We start from the raw sequence: 21,940 nt of genomic DNA on the forward strand, positions 1-21,940 counted from the left end.
AAGGCAGCGCAGAAGTAAGGGTGACAGTACCCTGACCCCCCTACACCTTGTAACAACCCCCCCACAAACCCCTTTTGGGTCAGAACCCCCAGTTTGAGAAACACTGGTCTGGTCTCCCCCATGAAATCTGTATAGTATAGGGTAAAAGTACAAAAAAGACCAGATTTCACAGTCCGTGACACGTTTTTCACAGCCTTGAATTTGGTAGGGCCCTAAGCATAAGTTTGAAAAGGCTGGTAAACACCAGAGTGTCATGGAAGATGCCCAACTCCTGTCAGCTTTGTGCCCTATGGCCTTAGAAGCAAGAAGTGACTATTTCCCACAGCACCAAAAAGTAAAGACTCCCCAGCCTTCCTCTCTGCTTATCTACACAGGCCCGTGACTCCTTAGTCACACCACAGAACTAATACTCACCTCACCGATCATTCCCCCCCACTCCCTCCTCCACCCAGATACCGGCCACTGCTCCTCACACTTCCCTGCTCCTACCCTGACCCCCAGACACACCCCCCCTCCCCCCGCTGCTCCTCACACTTCCCTGCTCCTACCCCAACTCCCAGACACACACCCCTCCCCCCACTGCTCCTCACACTTCCCTGCTCCTACCCGGACTCCCAGACACACACACCCTCCCCCCACTGCTCCTCACACTTCCCCTACTCCTACCCCAACTCCCAGACACACACCCCCTCCCCCCACTGCTCCTCACACTTCCCCTACTCTTACCCCAACTCCCAGACACACCCACCCTCCCCCCACTGCTCCTCACACTTCCCCTGCTCCTACCCGGACTCCCAGACACCCCCCCTCCCCCCACTGCTCCTCACACTTCCCTGCTCCTACCCCAACTCCCAGACACACCCACCCTCCCCCCGCTGCTCCTCACACTTCCCCTGCTCCTACCCGGACTCCCAGACACACCCACCCTCCCCCCACTGCTCCTCACACTTCCCCTACTCCTACCCCAACTCCCAGACACACACCCCCTCCCCCCACTGCTCCTCACACTTCCCCTGCTCCTACCCGGACTCCCAGACACACACCCCCTCCCCCCACTGCTCCTCACACTTCCCTGCTCCTACCCCGACTCCCAGACACACACCCCTTCCCCCGCTGCTCCTCACACTTCCCCTACTCTTACCCCAACTCCCAGACACACCCACCCTCCCCCCACTGCTCCTCACACTTCCCCTGCTCCTACCCGGACTCCCAGACACACCCCCTCCCCCCACTGCTCCTCACACTTCCCTGCTCCTACCCCAACTCCCAGACACACCCACCCTCCCCCCGCTGCTCCTCACACTTCCCCTGCTCCTACCCGGACTCCCAGACACACATCCCCTTCCCCCACTGCTCCTCACACTTCCCCTGCTCCCACCCCAACTCCCAGACACACCCCCTCCCCCCACTGCTCCTCACACTTCCCCTGCTCCTACCCGGATTCCCAGACACACACCCCCTCCCCCCACTGCTCCTCACACTTCCCTGCTCCTACCCCAATTCCCAGACACACCCCCTCCCCCCACTGCTCCTCACACTTCCCTGCTCCTACCCCAATTCCCAGACACACACCCCCTCCCCCCACTGCTCCTCACACTTCCCTGCTCCTACCCTGACGTCCAGACACACCCACCCCTTCCCCCCGCTGCTCCTCACACTTCCCTGCTCCTACCCGGACTCCCAGACACACACCCCTCCCCCCACTGCTCCTCACACTTCCCTGCTCCTACCCCAACTCCCAGACACACATCCCCTCCCCCCACTGCTCCTCACACTTCCCTGCTCCTACCCGGACTCCCAGACACACCCCCTCCCCCCACTGCTCCTCACACTTCCCTGCTCCTACCCCAACTCCCAGACACACCCCTCCCCCCACTGCTCCTCACACTTCCCCTGCTCCTACCCCGACTCCCAGACACACACCCCTTCCCCCCACTGCTCCTCACACTTCCCCTGCTCCTACCCGGACTCCCAGACACACCCCTTCCCCCCACTGCTCCTCACACTTCCCCTGCTCCTACCCGGACTCCCAGACACACCCCCTCCCCCCACTGCTCCTCACGCTTCCCTGCTCCTACCCGGACTCCCAGACACACCCACCCTCCCCCCACTGCTCCTCACACTTCCCCTACTCCTACCCCAACTCCCAGACACACCCCCTCCCCCCACTGCTCCTCACACTTCCCCTGCTCCTACCCTGACTCCCAGACACACACACCCCCTCCCCCCGCTGCTCCTCACACTTCCCTGCTCCTACCCCAACTCCCAGACACACCCACCCTCCCCCCACTGCTCCTCACACTTCCCCTGCTCCTACCCTGACTCCCAGACACACACCCTCCCCCCACTGCTCCTCACACTTCCCTGCTCCTACCCTGACTCCCAGACACACACCCCTCCCCCCGCTGCTCCTCACACTTCCCTGCTCCTACCCCGACTCCCAGACACACACCCCCTCCCCCCGCTGCTCCTCACACTTCCCTGCTCCTACCCTGACTCCCAGACACACACCCCTCCCCCCACTGCTCCTCACACTTCCCCTGCTCCTACCCCGACTCCCAGACACACACCCTCCCCCCACTGCTCCTCACACTTCCCTGCTCCTACCCCAACTCCCAGACACACACCCCTCCCCCCACTGCTCCTCACACTTCCCTGCTCCTACCCCAACTCCCAGACACACACCCTCCCCCCACTGCTCCTCACACTTCCCTGCTCCTACCCGGACTCCCAGACACACCCCCCTACCCCCACCGCTCCTCACACTTCCCTGCTCCTCCCCTTCTGCCCCTCAGTCACCTCCCACTGCTTCTCGCTCTCCTCCCGCCCCGCCGTTGCCCAATCTTCAGCCCGGCCCCGCCCCCTAGCCTCGTTTCCTATAAGGCCCTGGAGTGTCGCCCCGCCCCCTCCTGCCGTCGGCCCCGCCCATCACGAGGATGCGTTGCTGCGAGAACAGTGCCTCGGCCTCTGGTTGCCATGGGGGTGGGGCTAGGTAACCAGGAGGCGGTCGGTGGGCGGGGCGAGTGAGGTGCGGTGGCTGGGGCGGGACGGGCGGTGACGTGTCGCCCCCATTGTTGTGCCCTTTCCCCCAGTGCCGCTCGGCCGTTGGAATCCGGCGCGCCAGGCCCGAGCCTGCGAGAGACGCGCCGCGCGCCGGCCTTGGGGCTCGCCTTCCACCGCCCCCCCCCCCGCCGCTGTCCCTCTCTCCGTCCGGGGGGCTCGGCCTCCTCGCGGCGCACGCGGCTGTCGGCCATGCTGCCCAACACCGGGTAAGCGGGACCGCTCTGTCCCTGCGAGCGTCCGCCCGTGCACCCCTCCCCCCGTCTGCCTGCGCCCCCCGCCCTGTCTGCCTGCGCCGAGCCCCGCCTGTCTGCCTGCGCCCCCCCCCCCCCCGAGCCCCGCCTGTCTGCCTGCACCCTTCCCACCTGCTTCCCCGCCCTTGCCCTTTTCTGTCTGCCATGGGTCCAGCCCCGTGCCCCCCAGGGTCTGTGCCCATTCCCATCCCACCTGTCCTACGTCCATATCCATCCCTCCTTGTGCTTGTGTGTCTGCTCCCCCCCCCGCCGTCAGTCTGTCTGCACCTGTCATATGCGCCCCACTCCGCCCCCCCCCCGCTTAAAGTGGTCTGAAAAAAGTGGTTGGGGGGGGGGCATCATAATATGGAAGCAGCAGCAGCTTTGGTAAGATGGGAGAGTAAAGCTCAGTGACCGTGTCCCCATTCCATTTTTCCCCTTTTCGATTCCCCCTTCTCCAGTTTAAGCTTTGGGGACCCCTCCGCATGCCAGCTTATGCCCCCGCCTGCATTCATGTGTCTCAAGCTGTGAGCCAGGGTGCGTGTGTCCAGCGTGCGTGTGTCCAGCTGTGAGCCAGGGTGCGTGTGTCCAGCGTGTCCAGGGTGCTGCGAAATGGGATCATCTCCCTTGTGGTGTATTTTGTGCTTTCTGGACTCAGCTTTGTGGGTGCTATGTTCATCCATGGTGTACTCTGGACAAAGCAACCAGTCACATAAAATATTCTTGAGGGTTTTACATTTATTTTTTTTTTAGTAGAGTTAATGTGAGTGCTCCTTATTTCTCACAGTAATTTGCCTGGTTGTTATTAACATAGCAGTGTGAATGTACTAAGTAACTGCCCCAAAGGACTTGTAATATATAGGCTCCTACACAATTGGACAGAATAGCAGTGCAGAGTGGATTAGCTAGGTTTAAGTGATTCATTATCAATCATATTTATTACTGTATTGCCTAAGGACCAACCATGAGTGGGATCCTGTTATGTCAGGCACTGTACAAATATAGAGTAGTTGACAGTCCCTGTCTTGAAGACCTTTTAATCTAAATAGATGTGAAAGATGGAGGGAACGAGAAAGGAGTATAACATACAAGTAAGTGTCTTAGTGACTGGTTAACCCCCAAAAAGGCTTGTTGAAAAAGAATAGAGGTATGTGAGCATACACTCATAGTGATGCTCCCCTTGCCCCCATGAGTTTTCAAGGCCAGGCTCTAAAGTCTGGGAGAGGTAAAGCTCTTCAAAGAAAAGGTTGCCAGAATTGTTTTAATAGGAGCCAAACATTGCACTTTTCCATAGTCTTGTTTTCAGAAACTGCTAAACCATTTTGTCTGAAATTTTCCAGAAAGCAACCTGAGGTAGAAGCCTAGCATGGACATTTTTTTGCCCAAACAGTTAAAGTTTGGCAAAGTTGTAAGCAACTGAAAACAAGATGTTATAATGAGATGTGTCAGGTATCCTTAATAATGAGCAGTACTACCAACCCCACATATAATCTTTATATAATAAAAACGTAGCCTATATTATAGACCTAAAAGGATCTTTTTTCCCTTTTCCATAATAGCCATTTTCCTCTTAATAGGTTGGTTTTCCTTGTGTCGAACAAACCAAAGTACAAAACTATGTTATAACATCCATGTTGTAACTGGGATCCTGATTTTGTAACTGCAGATTAGATGGGATCAAAGGGAGCTGCCAGGAGAGAAGTTTCAGCAGGGCAAAGGGCATGAGGCCGTTGGTGGGAGGAATTGAATGCAGAGATATGGGCAATGAGAGAGCTATGGAGAGTTTTGTATGACTTGCCGAGCAATATATTTAAGACTAGAAGATTTTGCAATGTAAATGATTAGTCCAAATTATTTAGTGTAGCCCTTGCTCTAAAAAGTGGATCAACTTCATGTGTTTATATCTTTTGAATTTAGGGACAACTACTGCTTTTTCCTTTTGTTGGCCGTGCTGGCTCTGCAGAAATTAGAATCTAGTCAAGTAACTTTTGAGCTTTATTAGGGTTCTCTTGATCTTACAGCTGCATGTTCACCAATTGACCTCAATCCTGCAGTGGGATCTGCTAGTCCAGGCCCCTGCAGGGCTCTGTTGACTTCAGTGGAACTCTGCTGGGGTATACGGATTTGTGCTAGTGGATCCAGTTGCTAGAACAGGTGACTGGGTCCCCGTCTTGCTCTTTCAAGGCCAGAGAATTTTCTCTTTTGAGTGTATTGGGAATAGGAGTGTGCTCAGAGTTTGCAGAAAGCTAGCTGAGACCCAGAGAAAAGTTATGAATAAAGACTGCCCCAGATTTTCAACAGTATGTATGCTGAAGTGCATGTGTGCACAGCACTCTGTGTGTGTGTGTGTGTGTATGCAAATTGGGGTTGCTCTTGCATGGATTTGTGCACGTTTGAAAATTTAGATCTTTGGTTTTTCACTAAATAATGGAAAATAATTGACAGTTACAGATTTTGTGCAGAACAACAAAATACACTTCCCTTTTTTGGAAAACCTATCACTTAAGAGAGAGGATTGTCAAATACTTCTTTTAAATTCAGTAATACTTTGCTTATATACCAAATTTTGACCTCAGGCTGTAATATGTTTACAAAGATAAGATAGTTTATTGCACTCATTTTAAAGTTAGTTTAAATCAAGGTACAGGGAGGGTATAAAGGGCATAATTTTTAAACTTGACATCAATAGGAGCTCACCAACTCTGAAAACCAGAACACTTATTTTTGGGGGGCTTCGACACCTCCCTGCAGCCCCTGGCACATTATGTTAGTGTTGTGATTATGAACTGAAACATCAGATCATGTTTAAGTTAGAACACTGCTGTTTTTATGTTTAGAATTCTGTAATTTATAAAACACTTTGCAAGCTGTGTAAGTGGATTATGCTATGCAGAAGAAGTTTGAGATATTGTTGAGATTTCAGTTCAGACACTGCACTCTTACTCTATTATCAGACTGCAGCACTTATAAAAGTTATTGTTTGAAATCATGTATTGAGTATTCTTGCAAAATGGAGAGGATCCATTTGTGTGGCTCAAGTGGTCTTTTTGGCCCTACTGTCTATAAACATATTAAATTATCCACCTGCACTGACTCTGTCATATAATGTTGTACTGCAGCTTAATAAGTTTCTGGTATACCTACATTAAAACTTTTATATATAAGAAATAGTCAAAAATTTTAGCACTAATTGTAATTATTTTTCCTCTTAAAGATAACTTAGAAGTCACTTAATTTATTGTTTTCACACTGGAATAAATGACCCCCCCCCCCGGTTTCTAGGAAGTTAGCAGGATGTACTCTCTTCATCACGGGTGCAAGCCGTGGCATTGGCAAAGCAATTGCTTTGAAGGCTGCAAAGGACGGTGCAAACATTGTGATAGCTGCTAAGACAGGCGAACCTCATCGCACTCTCCCAGGAACGATCTACACTGCTGCAGAAGAGAGTAAGTTTTAAAGAGAGAGGATGGTCTTGTTAATGTGTTTGACTGGGACTCTGGAATTCATTTCCTGGCTCTGCCACAGACTGTGACACCTTGGGCAAATCACTTAGCCCCAGTTGCCCAAATGTAAACTAGGGATAATACTTGCTCTCTCTCACAGGGGTGTTGTCAAGGGAAATGTATTAATGTGTGTGAGGTGTGAAGAGACTATGGTGATGGAGACTGTGTATCTGTATAAAGTGTATGTGCATAGATATAGATATGTGGATAGAGAGTTTATGGTATTGGCACTACTATTCATTATTTTAAAGTTTCTTTTCAGTGTTTATTAAATGGTAGTCATAGAATAAAGTGTGATGTGATATTCCAGTTGAAAAAAAAAAACTTCCTAGAATTTGGTTATTGTGGTAATGAAATAATAGTTGGTTAGATATGACTTGAGTTTCTTTAATTCCAAATTTTTTACAATTAAAAATATCTACTGAACCATTAATTTAACATGTGCCTCACCTAACAAACATGTTAAAAGTATTTTATTTTAAAGAAGTAGCGCCACTACAATTGTTTCCTTACTTTAAGCCAAGCTACTATTTGTTGCCAAAATAACACGTGCAAATTTACAGCATTAGAACAGTCAACCCAGGTGCACACCTATGTTTACGCACATACATCTGTAGGATCTAGCCCTAAAGCAGTATTTAGTTTGGTTATTTCAAGAATTTTCACAAAAGGAAGAGCATGAGTTAAATTACTCCTGTATGTTTCTTAATAGTGGTATGCTGTAGTCTCCATAATTTATTTGGGGGGAAGCAGTATGATAGAGCGAGAAGCAGCAATCCTTATTTAGGTTGCATAGTATTTTTCTATATAAAAATTTTTCAGACCATTTTAAAGTGCTCTAGTACTTCTATGGTTTGCAGCAGCTCTTCACAATTTGTCAGGGGAATAGGTCTGAGGTCGGGAGCCATGTAATTCCAGGCAGGTTTGGTAGGCTTATGAGCCACCTCATGTCAGTTTTATTCACCGCATCCTGCTCTTAACTTGTTACCAACCGTCCCCCGCCCCAAGTTTGCGCATGCAGTGCCCCATCATGCCTCTCACAAAACACATCTGGACAGGACACAGACAAAGTAAATTCTCCATCCATTCCCCCCTCAAAGTACCCTTTGGCCTAGGGAATGGTGCACAGGGCTGGGAACAAAGAGACCTCTGCTCACTAGGGCTTACTCTGTTCTTTAAATAAATAAATCGGCTTGCTAGAGAAACACTTCCTTCTTATTTTTCCTGCCTCCAAAGTGTAGAATTCCTCCCTCTATTCCCACAAATTATCCTGGCATGAAGGTCAGGATGAGCAATATTTACTCCTGGACCTGTGACTGGCCCTTTTCCAATCAGTTTAAGCAGTATGACGTTGGTTAATTTAAAACAAATATTTTATTTTTTTAAAGGCACATTTGGAACACTAGAAATTTATAGTGATTGAAGAACAGGCCATATTTTAACTTTTAGCTTTTTCCCAATAACTTGAAGTATTCCCCCTTTCTCCAAGGAAGTCTCTCTGAAGAATGCATAATTGCAGATTCCCCTTTACCTTTCATCGTCAAACAGTAGAAGATGTTGCTGTATAGGAAAGTTAGTTTTCTCTTAGGAATGAATGTGTCTGTGTGTACTGACCCCCTAATGCCACTGTGTGGGCTTGTGATCCTTTGCAGCTCTTAAATTTTCTGGTTTGCCACGGTTATTAACTCTCATTCCTGTGAGGTGCTGAGCAGCTTTGACTCTTATTGAAGCCAGTGGAAGTTGATGGTGCTCTGTAGCTGTAAAGATTGCATCATATGTTTCTGAAGTCTGTTTGATAATCATTACCAATGCTCAGAGAATATTTTATCCCTTTGTTCAGTGTAAGAGCAAGTTCAAAATGAAATGTCTCTTTTTTTTTTTTTTTCTTTTTTTTCTTTTTCCACTATACAGTTGAAGCTGCTGGAGGAAAGGCTTTACCATGCATCGTCAATGTGAGGGAAGAACAGCAAATAGTTGACGCAGTGGAGAAAGCTGTACAGAAATTTGGAGGTATAATGAGTGATCATGGAGGGTGTTCTGTGTGTGTTAATGAAAAGCCTTCTAAATTTTCTGTCAAAATAGTCAAAAGGTTAGCTTAAAAAAATTGAATAAACTTGGATAGTACACTTTGTTTTTCTCTGCTTTTTGTTTTAAATGGTAGAGTTTAAAATATTAACACAAAATGAATTATTTTAAAATCAGGAATAGACATTTTGGTGAACAATGCGAGTGCTATCTCCTTGACTGGCACCTTGGAAACTCCTACAAAGAAAGTGGATCTTATGATGAGTGCTAACGCAAGAGGAACCTATCTTGCGTAAGTACTATATGGGGGGAAACTAAATTGTTTAAATACATCAGTAGATTTAATTACATAATTTTCAACCTAGTTAACAATATCACTTCATGCAGTAACTTTTATAGTTATCTTATTATGCTAACTTTTTAATTTGAGGTGAAAGTTTAAGGTGTAAGGTGTGTGTGCGTGTACACACACGTACATACATGAATGAATAATTGAGAGATTCTGAATGAATGGTTGAAGATTAACTCTTGCAACTCTATTTTGGGTTGAAAGACTAAAGGTGTCATTGGAAAGGTTTTCTCCTAGGTTTGCAGTAAGATCTAGGGCCCAGATCTACAAAGATATTTAGGCCCCTAACATACTTTGAAAGTAATGGAAGTAAGGAGCATAAATACCTTTGTGGATCTGGTCCTTAATGTCTGATTTTGAATGCTGGTGACTGGTGACTTTGTGACACAGAAGTATTCAGGCTCTCCATACAGGAAACAAACAGCTAAGTTAATGCAGTTCTGGCAAATGAACTTCAGATCGTAAGACCCCAGGTTTTGCTAAAACTTTCCTGTTCTCTTGTTCTAAATGAAATCATTATAAATGTTAAATCACTTTGTATATTTTTGTGATGGGTGTATCTTAATTGTAAATTGCCTTCTTACAAGTGTTCCTTTTCAGCCCTATGAAGGAAAAATGCCTGTCAAATGATTTACAGTAAACAAATCAGAATAATTAAGAAGGAAATCAATTTTCAGTGAAAGAAAATGTGGTCTACAATTCCATCATAACAATATTGCTTTCATTACTTCATCAAATATCACTGAGAGTTGACTCCACAATTGTATGGCTCTTTTTATATTTTGTTCATCTTTCCAAATTGGTAATACACTAAAATGAAATCTCATATTTTCTAGACACTTAGTGTATCATTTTTTAAAAATTGTTCAGAATTGGGGAAACCTTAATTTTGAGGCTTTCATTCAATTAATGCTTGTGGTGATCAAGGAGCTCTTTGATCTTTTGAATTCTATTCTTAGCACGACATCCGTAGTGCTACATTATAAAGATTAATTTGTTTTTAAAATCATATTAAATGAGTAATGAACCTAACCTAGTGAAAAGGAATTGCATATTTGTTTGAAATGATTCTGATCTTTTAAAAATAGTATAAAACCTGTGGGGGTGGGGAGGGAGAAGGAGGTTGCTATAAAAGTAGTTTAAAAATGGTAAACAACAAAAACACTTTTCTGTTTCTTATATTATATGTTGTACTAAAGAAGCTATACTTAAGGAAGTGGTCTTTGTTTTAGTTTTTTCCTAACGTAGTTGTAACGTGTTACTTAACTATGGGTAAAGTGCCACAGTTCATTAGGGAAAATCATCCTTTAGAATAACAGGCAGGAAAACATTTCAAGAAAATATTGAAAAACACCCTATGAATGTCTGTTGCCACATTGCCACATCTCTGAATAAGTACTCTTTTCTCATTTACAATATTACAGTAGTATTTTTCTCAATAATGGCAACCACATTTCCTCGGTGGTGACATTAACTCTGATTAATATCTGTAAGGAGTGCTGACATTGCTATCTCTTCTTTGTTTGCTACAGCACATTAAAAGGGGAAAATAGCTTTAGTTTTATGTTGTTACCCATTGACAAATATGGAAGATAAATGACACCCAAAGAAAAATATTTACCAGGTGTTGTCAGTTGGTGTGTGTGTATGCTCTCTCCGTAATGCTGTCCCAGGCATGCACAGATAGTTGGTTCAGCAGACCTCGATAGTACTACCCAAAAAGAAAGATCACCGGCATGGTTCAGTGACAAAGGCACTCGGCCAGGTTTATTGCCCTCAAGGCATGGTATTGGTGCCCTGGCTCTGTGGTTACAGGTGCACTAACACACGAGTGCCCACTGGCAAGGAACAGCTCAGTCAGCACGAGGAATTTCTGTTGTCCCCTCAGCCTCACAAATGGTTAAGGTGATGTATCCCGATATTTATAGACTGAGACGAACAACTTACATATCACCATACGTGTTTCATGACATTTGCTTGTTACCTCCCCTAGTATCTTGCTCCAGGCATTTCTGCTGTCAACCCTCTATCTGGTGTTAGGTCAGGATGTACCTGGGCTAATCTTTTGGAGAGTGTTCACAGACATACCCAGTGTCTGTTGCCGCTTAGGAGCGCCTGTGTCCTAGCAACACTAGCAATACCTTTGCCAAGATCATGTGTCAGACAGTAAATTTATAAGCATCAGCTTTAATACATGGCCTGACTTGGGTTCCTGACATGGCCTAACTTTGATTATGGTTCAGGCCTCAGATCTTATACCAGGCCCACTGCTCCAGGCTCTCTCTGTCTCCTACACCAGGGAAGGGTCTTTGTTACTACCACTGTAACTATTAGTTCAGAAGACCTAGGCATAATCTATCCACACACTTCATCCCCTTTTTTTTCTTCCCTTGCTGCTTGTGTAGCCAGGTTCTATTAATAAATGTGTGAAAAGTCAGTTCTTTAATGAGATTTGTGGTAAATTCCACGTGCAGGATACTACATTTATTAAGATTAGTAGCATGGTTGTGTGTGGTTTTTAAATTTTCTATTTTATACATGTTCTTATCAACATGGTCTTGGTTCACACACTTGCAGAAAATTAAAGCATACATTAATTTGAGTTATACAGTATCAAAAAAATTGCATTGAAAGGCACTCTCCATCTCAACCAAAACCATCCTTGCCCAACCCTCCCACTGAGAAATATAATGGCTGCACGTGCCTTACAAAGTGCCCAGAAGGTGAATGGACTTGGGCTTGTTGGACCAAAGGAAGAAGCAGATTTCATAGTCATGGCTGTAGCCTTTGGAATTGAAGGCAAACATTGTTTTTCTTCAGATGAGAAGTAATTTAATGTCTGATAACATAAAAATTAAACATTTTGTTTAAATATTTGAGTTCTGGTTGACTATGAAACAATTATTAAAGTAGACTGGAAATGTGTTTAATCCTACTTACTATTTTAATACTTTATGGTGGCATAACCTAGAGATCTTAATTAGATTCAGGCCCCGGTGTGCTGTGCACTGTTCAGACTTACAGTAAATGACAATCTCTACTCCCCAAATTGTTGACAGTCTGAAGCCGCACCCCTGTAATTGACAGCACATAACTGCATGTAGTCAGTTGTGGGATAGGGGTCTAAAAGCTTATATCAGTTTCTCGCTACTAACTAACAATCGTAAATTACATCACTTTCCAACAGATATCCATTTGTAGCACTAGGTTTAGAGATGGCAATTGTATTGACCAACTTTTATAAAAAACAGTTTGCATCTTATTTATAGTAACAAGTGCCTTATACTGAAGAAAATGGGTGCAGTTTTCTTTTTAACGGAGAATGGGATTTTCCCTATAGTATGTTTTTGTGAAAGGGAAAATACTTAAAGGATGACATGCATGGCTAATGTGGAAGAAAAACCTCTCTGCTTAATACATTGGATAAATGGTTTAACAGTCTGAAAATATCTAGCTAAAAGTGTCACAATTAGAGCTCCTGAGTGCTGAGCACTTCTGAAAATCTGCCTCCATTTGTGGGTTTTAAGTTGTTTTGGAAAATCTGGCCCAGTGTGCATGCATAAATATTAGGAAGGACTTTTCATTTAGATAAGATGACATTATTATCTTGGTTCTCTGTTTAGATTAAGCAGAATATTGATATGAGGGCAGGTGCAAAGTGGCGGGGGGGGGAGGGGGACAGGGATAGCTCTGGTTTGAGCATTGGCCTGCTAAACCCAGGGTTGTGAGTTCAATCCTTAAGGGGACCATTTAGGGATCTGTGGCAAAAATTGGGATTTGGTCCTGCTTTGAGCAGGGAGTTGGACTAGATGTCCTCCTGAGATCCCTTCCAACCCTGATATATATTTTTTTATAATTAAAAAAAAAAAATTGGAGTAGATTACTTTGAGATCTTTTATTTTAAAAGATGCTGTGTGTCCACTGGCATCTTTAAAAGATAGTGGCATTGCCAAAATTATAAAATTTTTGTTTAAAAGAGATGCACCTGACAACTACTAACATGTCTAATTTTTGTTTCATTTTCAGGTCTAAAATATGCCTTCCTCACTTAAGAAGGAGTAACATTGCTCATATCCTTAACATTAGCCCACCACTTAACCTGAATCCCATATGGTTCAAAAATCATTGTGGTAGGTGGTGTTATATTTACTTGTTTTTAAAATGTTTTTAAAATGAGTAATTATGAAATGCACAAGAGTGACAGGCCTGGATACTGAAGCCCTTGCTTTACCATAGCCTGTACTGTACCTGTTGTTTCTGGGGAAGCCTAAACAACATGCCTCATGACTATTTCAGGGGTGAGAGGGTAATTCACTCTCCATGGCCCTGTCAGTCCTTTCCCATATAAAGAATACCATTGACATAATTCCATGAAACACCATGGTAGATGGTAATAGTTGTCCTAATCATTTCCTTACCTAAAAAACAGACAAAATTACCCCCGATTTGTCATTCTTTTATAAGAATAATGAAATACAATTTTCTAGTCATGTGGGCCAGAAGCAAGTCATAGACCCTATGTGTACGGAACAGCTTGATGACAATTCTGCTGTCTCTGTGCTCTTCAAAGTGTTTTGTGCCAAAGGATGGCAAAAACTTAATTTTTCAAACCTACAGTGAAACTAGATCACCTTCTTTGCCTGTTAAAAGTTTCTGTAGTTGCCATTTTAGTACAGTTGAAACAATAATAAATGGCAACATAAAGAAGTTAATCTTGACAGAACAAGAAGCAATGGTCTCAAGTTGCAGTGGGGGAGGTCTAGGTTGGCTATTAGGACACACTATTTCACTAGGAGGGTGGTGAAGCACTGGAATGGGTTACCTAGGGAGGTGGTGGAATATCCATCCTCAGAGGTTTTTAAGGCCCAGCTTGACAAAGCCCTGGCTGGGATGGTTTAGTTGGTGTTGGTCCTGCTTTGAGCAGGGGGTTGGACTAGATGACCTCCTGAGGTCTCTTCCAACTCTAATCTTGTATGATTCTAGATTCAAAACTTTTAGTTAATTAAAAAGTTCAATGCAGACCCATTCTCTTCCCAGTTCTTACTTTATGCAGATTGTTCCATGCTAAGGAACTTCTTTTTAATAAATAATTACACTACATCAAGGAGTAAAGAATTAAATCAGTGAATCTTAAAATTTTGTCACAGACATTACATTTTTACCTGACTAAATAAAATTCTTACTTTGTCTTAGCTTATACCATTTCTAAATATGGCATGTCTATGTGCGTGCTGGGGATGGCAGAAGAATTTAGAGGAGAAGTTGCAGTCAATGCTTTATGGCCTCAAACAGGTGACTTGTTTTAAGATACTATAATGTTCTCTTTGATGTTAGTAGTTGTATTTCTTCTCTGCTCAACCTTCCATCTTGCAGACCTCATGTATGTCACTTTGAATAGGCTTTCTTAAGATTGTTCAGAGCAGGTATTTGAAAATGAGTTCACTGTTCTGAGGGGTGGGGTTTTTTTTCTTTGTTTTTTGTTGTTTTTCATTGCTCAGATTCAGTGTTTTTCCTACAAAATACTGGTGTCTGGTAGATGCACCACTCTTTCATAGTTGTTAGGCCACTGACTGTAATCAAATGGCTGACCGCATGCTCTGCAAATAGTGAGTGGCTGCTTACTAGCAGCTTATTTATGCCTTACATTTGACTGAAGCAACCTGTGGAGTGTTTGGCTCACTTGACCCACTTTAAAAAAAAATATTTTTAAAGGTTTCATTTGCCCATTGCTTTTCTGAAGTTCATTTACTCTGTTCCCTTTTTAACGTGCACAGGACTCTGATGTGAACAGCATCACAAAGGGATTATCATTTGTTATGTTATCTTTAATATGTGCTGTGCATCTGTGCCTCTGAGAAGATATTTGACAAGAAGCAAGTTCTGATAGTGTTTGGAATGCCTGACTACTTTGTCCTGCCTCAGCGCAGGGGGCTGGGCTTGATGACTCTTTGAGATCCCTTCCAGTCCTACGTTTTTATGATTCTATGATATTTAAATACTTATCAGATTCCTCTCAGCCTTCTCTTCTCTTCTCTAGAATAAATGTGCCCAGTTATATAAACTTTTCCTTTTAGGTCATGTTTTCTAAACCTTTTATTTTTTGTTGCTTTCCTCTGGACTCTGTCTAGTTTGTTCACATCTTTCTTATAGTGTGGTGTCCAAAACTGGACACAGTACTACAACTCAGGCCCCACCGGTGCCGAGTAGAGTGGGACAGTTACCTCCCAAGTCTTACATACAACGCTCCTGTTACTACACCCCAGAATACTAGCCTTTTTTGAAGCTGCATCATGTTGTTCACTCATATTCAATTTGTGACCCACTATAAGCCCCAGATCCTTTTCAGTGGTACTGTCACCTAGTCAGTTATTCCCCATTTTGTAGGTGTGCATTTGATTTTTTTTTTCCATTGTAAGTGAAGTACTGTGCCCGTTGTTGAATTTCATCTTGTTGATTTCAGACCAATTCTCCAATTGGTCAAGAATTTTGAATTCTAATCCTGCCCTCCAAAGTGCTCATAAAAGGTTGTTATAAAGAGGACTACGATCAATTGGTCTTCATGTCTGCCGAAGTTGGGACAAGAAGTGATTGGCTTATTTTGCACCAAGGGAGATTTAGGTTGGATGTTAGGAAAAGTAAGCATAATTAAGCACTGGAACACAGGGTACCTAGAGAGTTTGTGGAATCCCCGTCACTGGAAGCTTTTAAGAACAGGTTAGAAAAACACCTGTCAGGGATAGTCTAGATATACTTGGTCCAGCCTCAGCATGGGGTGATCGATTAGATGAGATTGTACTGGCACAACAACTTTGGTTTAAAAAAAGTCACATGTCTAATTGAAATAATTATACTGGTACAAAAACTGTATGTAGACGGGGCCTTAGTCTCTCATTTTGAAGAAAACAATAATTGAACCAAGTAAGATTATTTTGAGAATCAAAGGTATGGGCTACATTATACTTTATTCTAGTGTTTTCCTTTGCAAAATTTAGATATTTTCCTTCTCTTCCACCTGCACAATAAGTTACACTATCCCTGTAAAAACAGACAGATCTACACATTAGTGATTTAAAGCAAATGAATGTAGGAAGGTCCAAATGTTTCTTAACATTTGTTCTTATTTCTCATTAGTCTGTCCAGAGCTGCTCATTACTTTAGACATAAATAACTTAACTAAAAATCTCTTATGACCCCTTGAGCAGCAAAGTAAATCTGTCGAGTTTATATTTTAAAGGTTTTGATTTTTTTGGATGTTTGTTAATTGTTTAAGTGTTCAGTTTGTAATGCTTTGACTGGAGGTAACCAGATTTAAAGTTGCGGGGAACAGCTTGAAAAATAGAACATAACTCTTCTCAGTATTTTATCCATCTTCTAAGGCTTACCCTCTCTGCACGTAGGTCAATATGGCTTAAATGTCTTTTTAATTTAGGATATATTATAAGGCATAGCCACTTACAGATGTGATTTGAAAAAAGGAAAAGTGCTATACAGGATCATAGGGACAGCTTTCATATGCTGCTTATACTCATTCGAATATGAAGAGTACATGCATGCTTAGAATTCTAGCATATTGGGCACATACACTGAGTAATAAGGTTTGCACCTTTGCACCACTAATATATTTCAAAATTGTACTTTAATTGTATTCTTAAATGATTCAACTTATGTGCTTCAAAGGAAAGTGTGAAACAACTGTGGAACTAGAAAATTGCAAACTCTAGTGGCACTCCAATAAAAAGGGACTTGTTGCTGTTGATTAAAATGTCCTAAAAAAGAAATCAGATGTTTCTATCAATTACATCTTTGTGAATCTGTGTCTGAGAAGTAGCTGGAATTCTCTTCCTTCCTTTCCCTCCCTCCTTTGCTCCAAAAGCTTTATGGTCATTTTGACCTACTGCTATTATCATAAGTTAAACTATCAAACAAAGTTACAAAATTTAATTCAGTTTTTTATGTGAATTTAGTACTTACAACAGGTGGTGAATTGACACTCTCCGAGATTGAAGTCCTTTATTTGAACAAAAGAACAGGTAGAACAGATGGCAAAAATGAAGCTTCTGCATGCTGCCCTGCCAATATGCTTCAGCCCCGACTTGGGGAGATCACCTCTAGCATTTGTCTATACTAGGAGACTTTCCTAGTTAAACAGAGTTCATAATAGCTAAGTTAGCTGACCTGGTGCTAACCACAACTTTATGACAAGTAGAGAAAAGGGCAAGTTAGGGTAAGCCACTTGTAGTTAAAACCAGGGCCGTCCTTAGGATTTATGGGGCCCTACGCAGTATTATTAAACTGGTGCCTCTATGCCTGATGGCAGCCCGGGCTTGCAGCCCCAGGGTGGGGGAGGGCAGCAAAGGATATGGAGACGCCCGGCCCGCTTCATGGTGACGGAGAATCACAGTTCCCTGCAGAGACCCCCGTACCCTCTCCCTCACGCAGAACCCTCTGTGTTTCTTCTCTAAAAGAAGGTAAGTTTTTTAGGATTTAAATAGCTCTGATTCCATAGAAACTGCCTCTCCTAACCCAACTGAGTTATTCTGTGGTCTTCTTTTTTTCCTGCCCTGACGCTGGATCCTGTAGGAGAGTCCAAGCTTAAAGGCTGTGTCCCTTGCAGAAGCAAAATGTCTGTGACAGACTCCTGTATATCTGATGTTCTTGTGGCTTGGGTAGAAGGGCTTTTGCCCAACAGATATTTGTTTGCTACTCTGGCCCACAAGGATCTTGAGTACTGGCTTCAGTGCATGCAGATGGAAGAAGCTCCTGTAGCTCTCCAGGTTCACAGTCTCTGCTCCTTCAAAACCCTAATCCCTGTGGCTGTCCAAGTTCAGGTCAGAGAGATGCTCTATTCTGAGAGGGCCTTGGAAGCCAAAAACAGCTTGGGTTTTGTCACTAGAGTTGTCTTTCTCATTATCAAGTAACAAGGAGAAGAAGCAAAGGAGAGGGCACCAAAATGGATTGATTTAAATCAACAAGTAGTAAACCTTGGTTTACCTACTTGATTTTAATCTTGTTTTGCATTTGTACTTCTTAGTCCTTTTCGTAAAGAAAGGTTGATGCTTATTGGTTGGTAACCATTAAAACATGTTGATTTGCAACTAAATGTACCATTTACCCAAAATTTGGTGTTACAGTGTGTGCTCCTGGTTGGCAAGAAGTATTTGTGTATATTTATTTAAGCAGTTATATAGTTTAACATCTATTTATTCAGATTCCTAACTTTTCCATTTTTATTATGTTAGAAAATGGTGATTGACACATTTCTTATTTACTAGAGGATTAATCTTTTTACTCATGTTTTATGTGAAGCTCTACTTGGCTGGAAAGTGAAATTCAATTTAAAAACGCATCATTTAAGGATTTTTTTTATTAGATTAAATAAAACTACCTTAAATGTGCTGGATACATAAGAGAAAAAAGTAGTTTTTATCAAATATGTCTTGCATTTAAAAGTGATTTAAAAAAAAAAGTATTATAAAGGTATACTTCATTGGATGGAGGGATGCACTAGATTACCTCATGAGGTCCCTTCCAGCTCTACATTTCTATGATTATTTGTAGTTAGCAGAGTGAACTGTTTTTATGGTTACGCTATTCTTCAGGACTTTAGAACTCATGGATCGCATCCACTCACCAGTTTTTATTTAGACACTGGAAGAGGAAAAGAGGCTTGCCTGCTTTTTCAACTCTAAGTTGGAGTCTTAAATTTAAACGAACTAGTCAGTGAACTAAACTAGTTGAGTAAACTGAAATTAAGATATTCTCTCTGTGCTTCACAAACTGTGGGTCCAGATGCTTAGTCAGTGACTTTTACCAGCTCAGTAGTTTGATTTAAAAAAACAAAACAAAAACTTCTTCATCAAATGTGTACTGCTTGAATATTTTTCAATTTAAATTATTTTTATATAATAAGTAATATAGCAAGTTTAGGACTTAACATAAGTTGCCAGAATTTCAAATTTAATTTTAAGTATTTTTATTTTTAAAAAGAAAAATGTATTTATATCAAACCAGTTTTTTGACCATTCATCACTTTGTTTTTTAAATCCACTCTGGATGGAACCTTCACTCCCTCTGAGTTCCAGTTCTGTTGCAAGAGATCTAAGTGTGGTGCATTCAGCAGGGAAATTGTCCAGTTCCAAAAGAGGAACTTTTAATTCTTGGAGTACTGAGGGAGAAGTCTTCATCCACAATTCTAGGGCCTATGTTGCCTTCCCTGCTGCTGAATGAAGGATCAACTTCCCCCAAAGAGGTTGCACTCCCTTCTTCTGGTCTCAGCCCCTCTTGGCTCTGTAGGAGATTCAGGAGAGAGGCTATCCACTCTCCCCTGCCCTAGACTCTAACCTTCATTTTAGTTGAGTAGAAGCCCATTTCTAAATACTTCATCACTGAGGAGAGTGCCAAGGATTTCCACAGTCTGCCTTGCTGCTGTCTGGAATAAAGCGCAAGGCTCGCTGTTTTGGAGGCCCTTGTTTCCCTACACCTCATACTAGGCATTCCTTGGTTCTACTTTCAGTACTTCAGTACAACCCCTCCCCGTTGGGGTTTCAAGCCCCGCTTTGGCCTTCATGGGCTAACTTCAGTTTATCCTTATGGAGGCTGTCCACCATCTCCCACCATAGAGTCAGCAGTCTAAGAGGTGGGGTGGGAGAGGAAATGGTTCTTTTGTCTCCCCACGCCATACTCCATTCCTATGAAATCGGCCTCTAAACCTGTGTAATTCCAAAAGGGTGATAGAACTAATAGCACCTGTGCAGTCACACATAACAGGCGCTCTCAGTCCTGGCTAAGTAAACATGTTCAAACTTGATATTTTTTGTGTGGAAAGTTACTACTTCTAATTATACACCTCTACCCTGATATAATGTGACCTGATATAATACGAATTCGGATATAACGCGGTAAAGCAGCGGTCTGGGGGGGCGGGGCTGTGCACTCCAGTGGATCAAAGCAAGTTCGATATAACGCGGTTTCACCTATAATGCGGTAAGATTTTTTTGGCTCCCAAGGATAGCGTTATATCAGGGTAGAGGTGTTTTTGAACATATATCACCCTATCTTTTTTTTTAAAGCACTTGTATCTTACAAATTAAGTATTTAAAAATACTATTGGACACACTAGAAGCTCTCTCTATTTTGAGTGAGGCTCATCACAGGAGCCTTCAAAACCTGATGCACTGAAGAGCCACTCTTCAAGCAACAACAACATATTCTAATAAATTTCTTTTGTTTATAAAGTGCCCTCTGTGCGAGTCTGCACAGTAATTTATAAGCTAATTAAAAACTTTCTGTAAAATCAAATATTCTATATGCAGACTAAACTTTATAGTAGTGAATATCTGTCTTCCCTAATTCACTTTAAGAGCATTAGAAACGTAAGGTAAGGCTTTCAAAGTATCTGTAATTCAATGTCTGCCTCCATGATCACAGTATCCTAAATTAAGAAGGAGGAATAATAGCTTAAAATCTTTTGAATGTACAAAAGTAGTCTCAAAATGTTTATCTTCAAAATACATGAAAAAGAAAGATTACCTGAAAATTCTTATCACGTCCTAAGAGAGAAGAATGAAGTAGTTGTGTGGCATCTAAAATACTGTGAACCATTATCTTTTTAATGAATCCACTGAAATTTAATGTGAATCTATTTGATTAACTATGTTCCCTGTAGCTTATCACTTTGCTAAAATGGATGTAAATTATTTCTTATTAACGCTTGATTTTGGTTTAAGCAGATGTCTGGTCTTCTACTCATGGAGAAAATCAAGCTTGTCTGAAACCAAAAGAATAAATGTATTTGAGTGAAGCCCTGCCTGCTCTGTGAGGATCATAAAGATTCCGTGGACTTTTCTGAAGAGTAGGGGAAAAGCCTATTGTCATAGAATCATAGAATATCAGGGTTGGAAGGGACCTCAGGAAGTCATCTAGTCCAACCCCCTGCTCAAAGCAGGACCAATCCCCAATTAAATCATCCCAGCCAGGGCTTTGACAAGACTGATCGTAAAAACCTCTAAGGAAGGAGATTCCACCACTTCCCTAGGTAACCCATTCCAGTGCTTCACCACCCTCCTAGTGAAACTAGGAAAAACTCCTAGTGAAAAAGTTTTTCCTAATATCCAACCTAAACCTCCCCCACTGCAACTTGAGACCATTACTCCTTGTTCTGTCATCTGGTACCACTGAGAACAGTTTAGATCCATCCTTGTTGGAACCCCCTTTCAGGTAGTTGAAAGCAGCTATCAAATCCCCCCTCATTCTTCTCTTCTGCAGACTAAATAATCTCAGTTCCCTCAGCCTCTCCTCATAAATCATGTGCTCCAGCCTCCTAATCATTTTTGTTGCTGTCCGTTGGACTCTTTCCAATTTTTCCACATCCTTCTTACAGTGTGGGGCTCAAAACTGGACACAGTACTCCAGATGAGGCCTCACCAATTCCGAATAGACGGGAATGATCACGTCTGTCGATCTGCTGGCAATGCTCCTACTTATACACCCCAAAATGCTGTTAACCTTCTTGGCAACAAGGGCATACTGTTGACTCATATCCAACTTGTCGTCCACTGTAACCCCTAGGTCCTTTTTTGCAGAACTGCTGCCTAGCCCCTAGATCCCTAGTCTGTAGCAGTGCATGGGATTCTTTCGTCGTAAGTGCAGGACTCTGCACTTGTCCTTGTTGAACGTCATCAGATTTCTTTTGGCACATTCCTCTAATTTGTCTAGGTCCCTCTGTATCCTATCCCTACCCTACAGGGTATCTACCAGTTCTCCCAGTTTAG

General features: G+C 42.9%; 1 protein-coding gene across 2 annotated transcripts in view; it reads left to right on the forward strand.

Moving 5' to 3' along the window:
• Nucleotides 1-2,907: 2,907 nt before the first annotated feature.
• HSDL2 (hydroxysteroid dehydrogenase like 2) overlaps nucleotides 2,908-21,940 on the forward strand; it is a 28,093-nt gene continuing 9,060 nt past the window's right edge. Inside the window, exons 1-6 of one of the 2 annotated variants that reach the window (XM_037902141.2) lie at nucleotides 2,908-3,269; nucleotides 6,576-6,739; nucleotides 8,708-8,806; nucleotides 8,999-9,113; nucleotides 13,197-13,300; nucleotides 14,364-14,462. In XM_037902141.2, coding sequence (XP_037758069.1) covers nucleotides 3,253-3,269; nucleotides 6,576-6,739; nucleotides 8,708-8,806; nucleotides 8,999-9,113; nucleotides 13,197-13,300; nucleotides 14,364-14,462 — 598 coding nt within the window. In that variant the 5' untranslated portion in view covers nucleotides 2,908-3,252. The remainder of the gene's footprint in view (nucleotides 3,270-6,575; nucleotides 6,740-8,707; nucleotides 8,807-8,998; nucleotides 9,114-13,196; nucleotides 13,301-14,363; nucleotides 14,463-21,940) is intronic. The other variant, XM_037902140.2, reaches the window with a different exon arrangement.

Source organism: Chelonia mydas, chromosome 5, assembly GCF_015237465.2.
Source record: "Chelonia mydas isolate rCheMyd1 chromosome 5, rCheMyd1.pri.v2, whole genome shotgun sequence".
NCBI classification, from domain to species: domain Eukaryota; kingdom Metazoa; phylum Chordata; order Testudines; family Cheloniidae; genus Chelonia; species Chelonia mydas.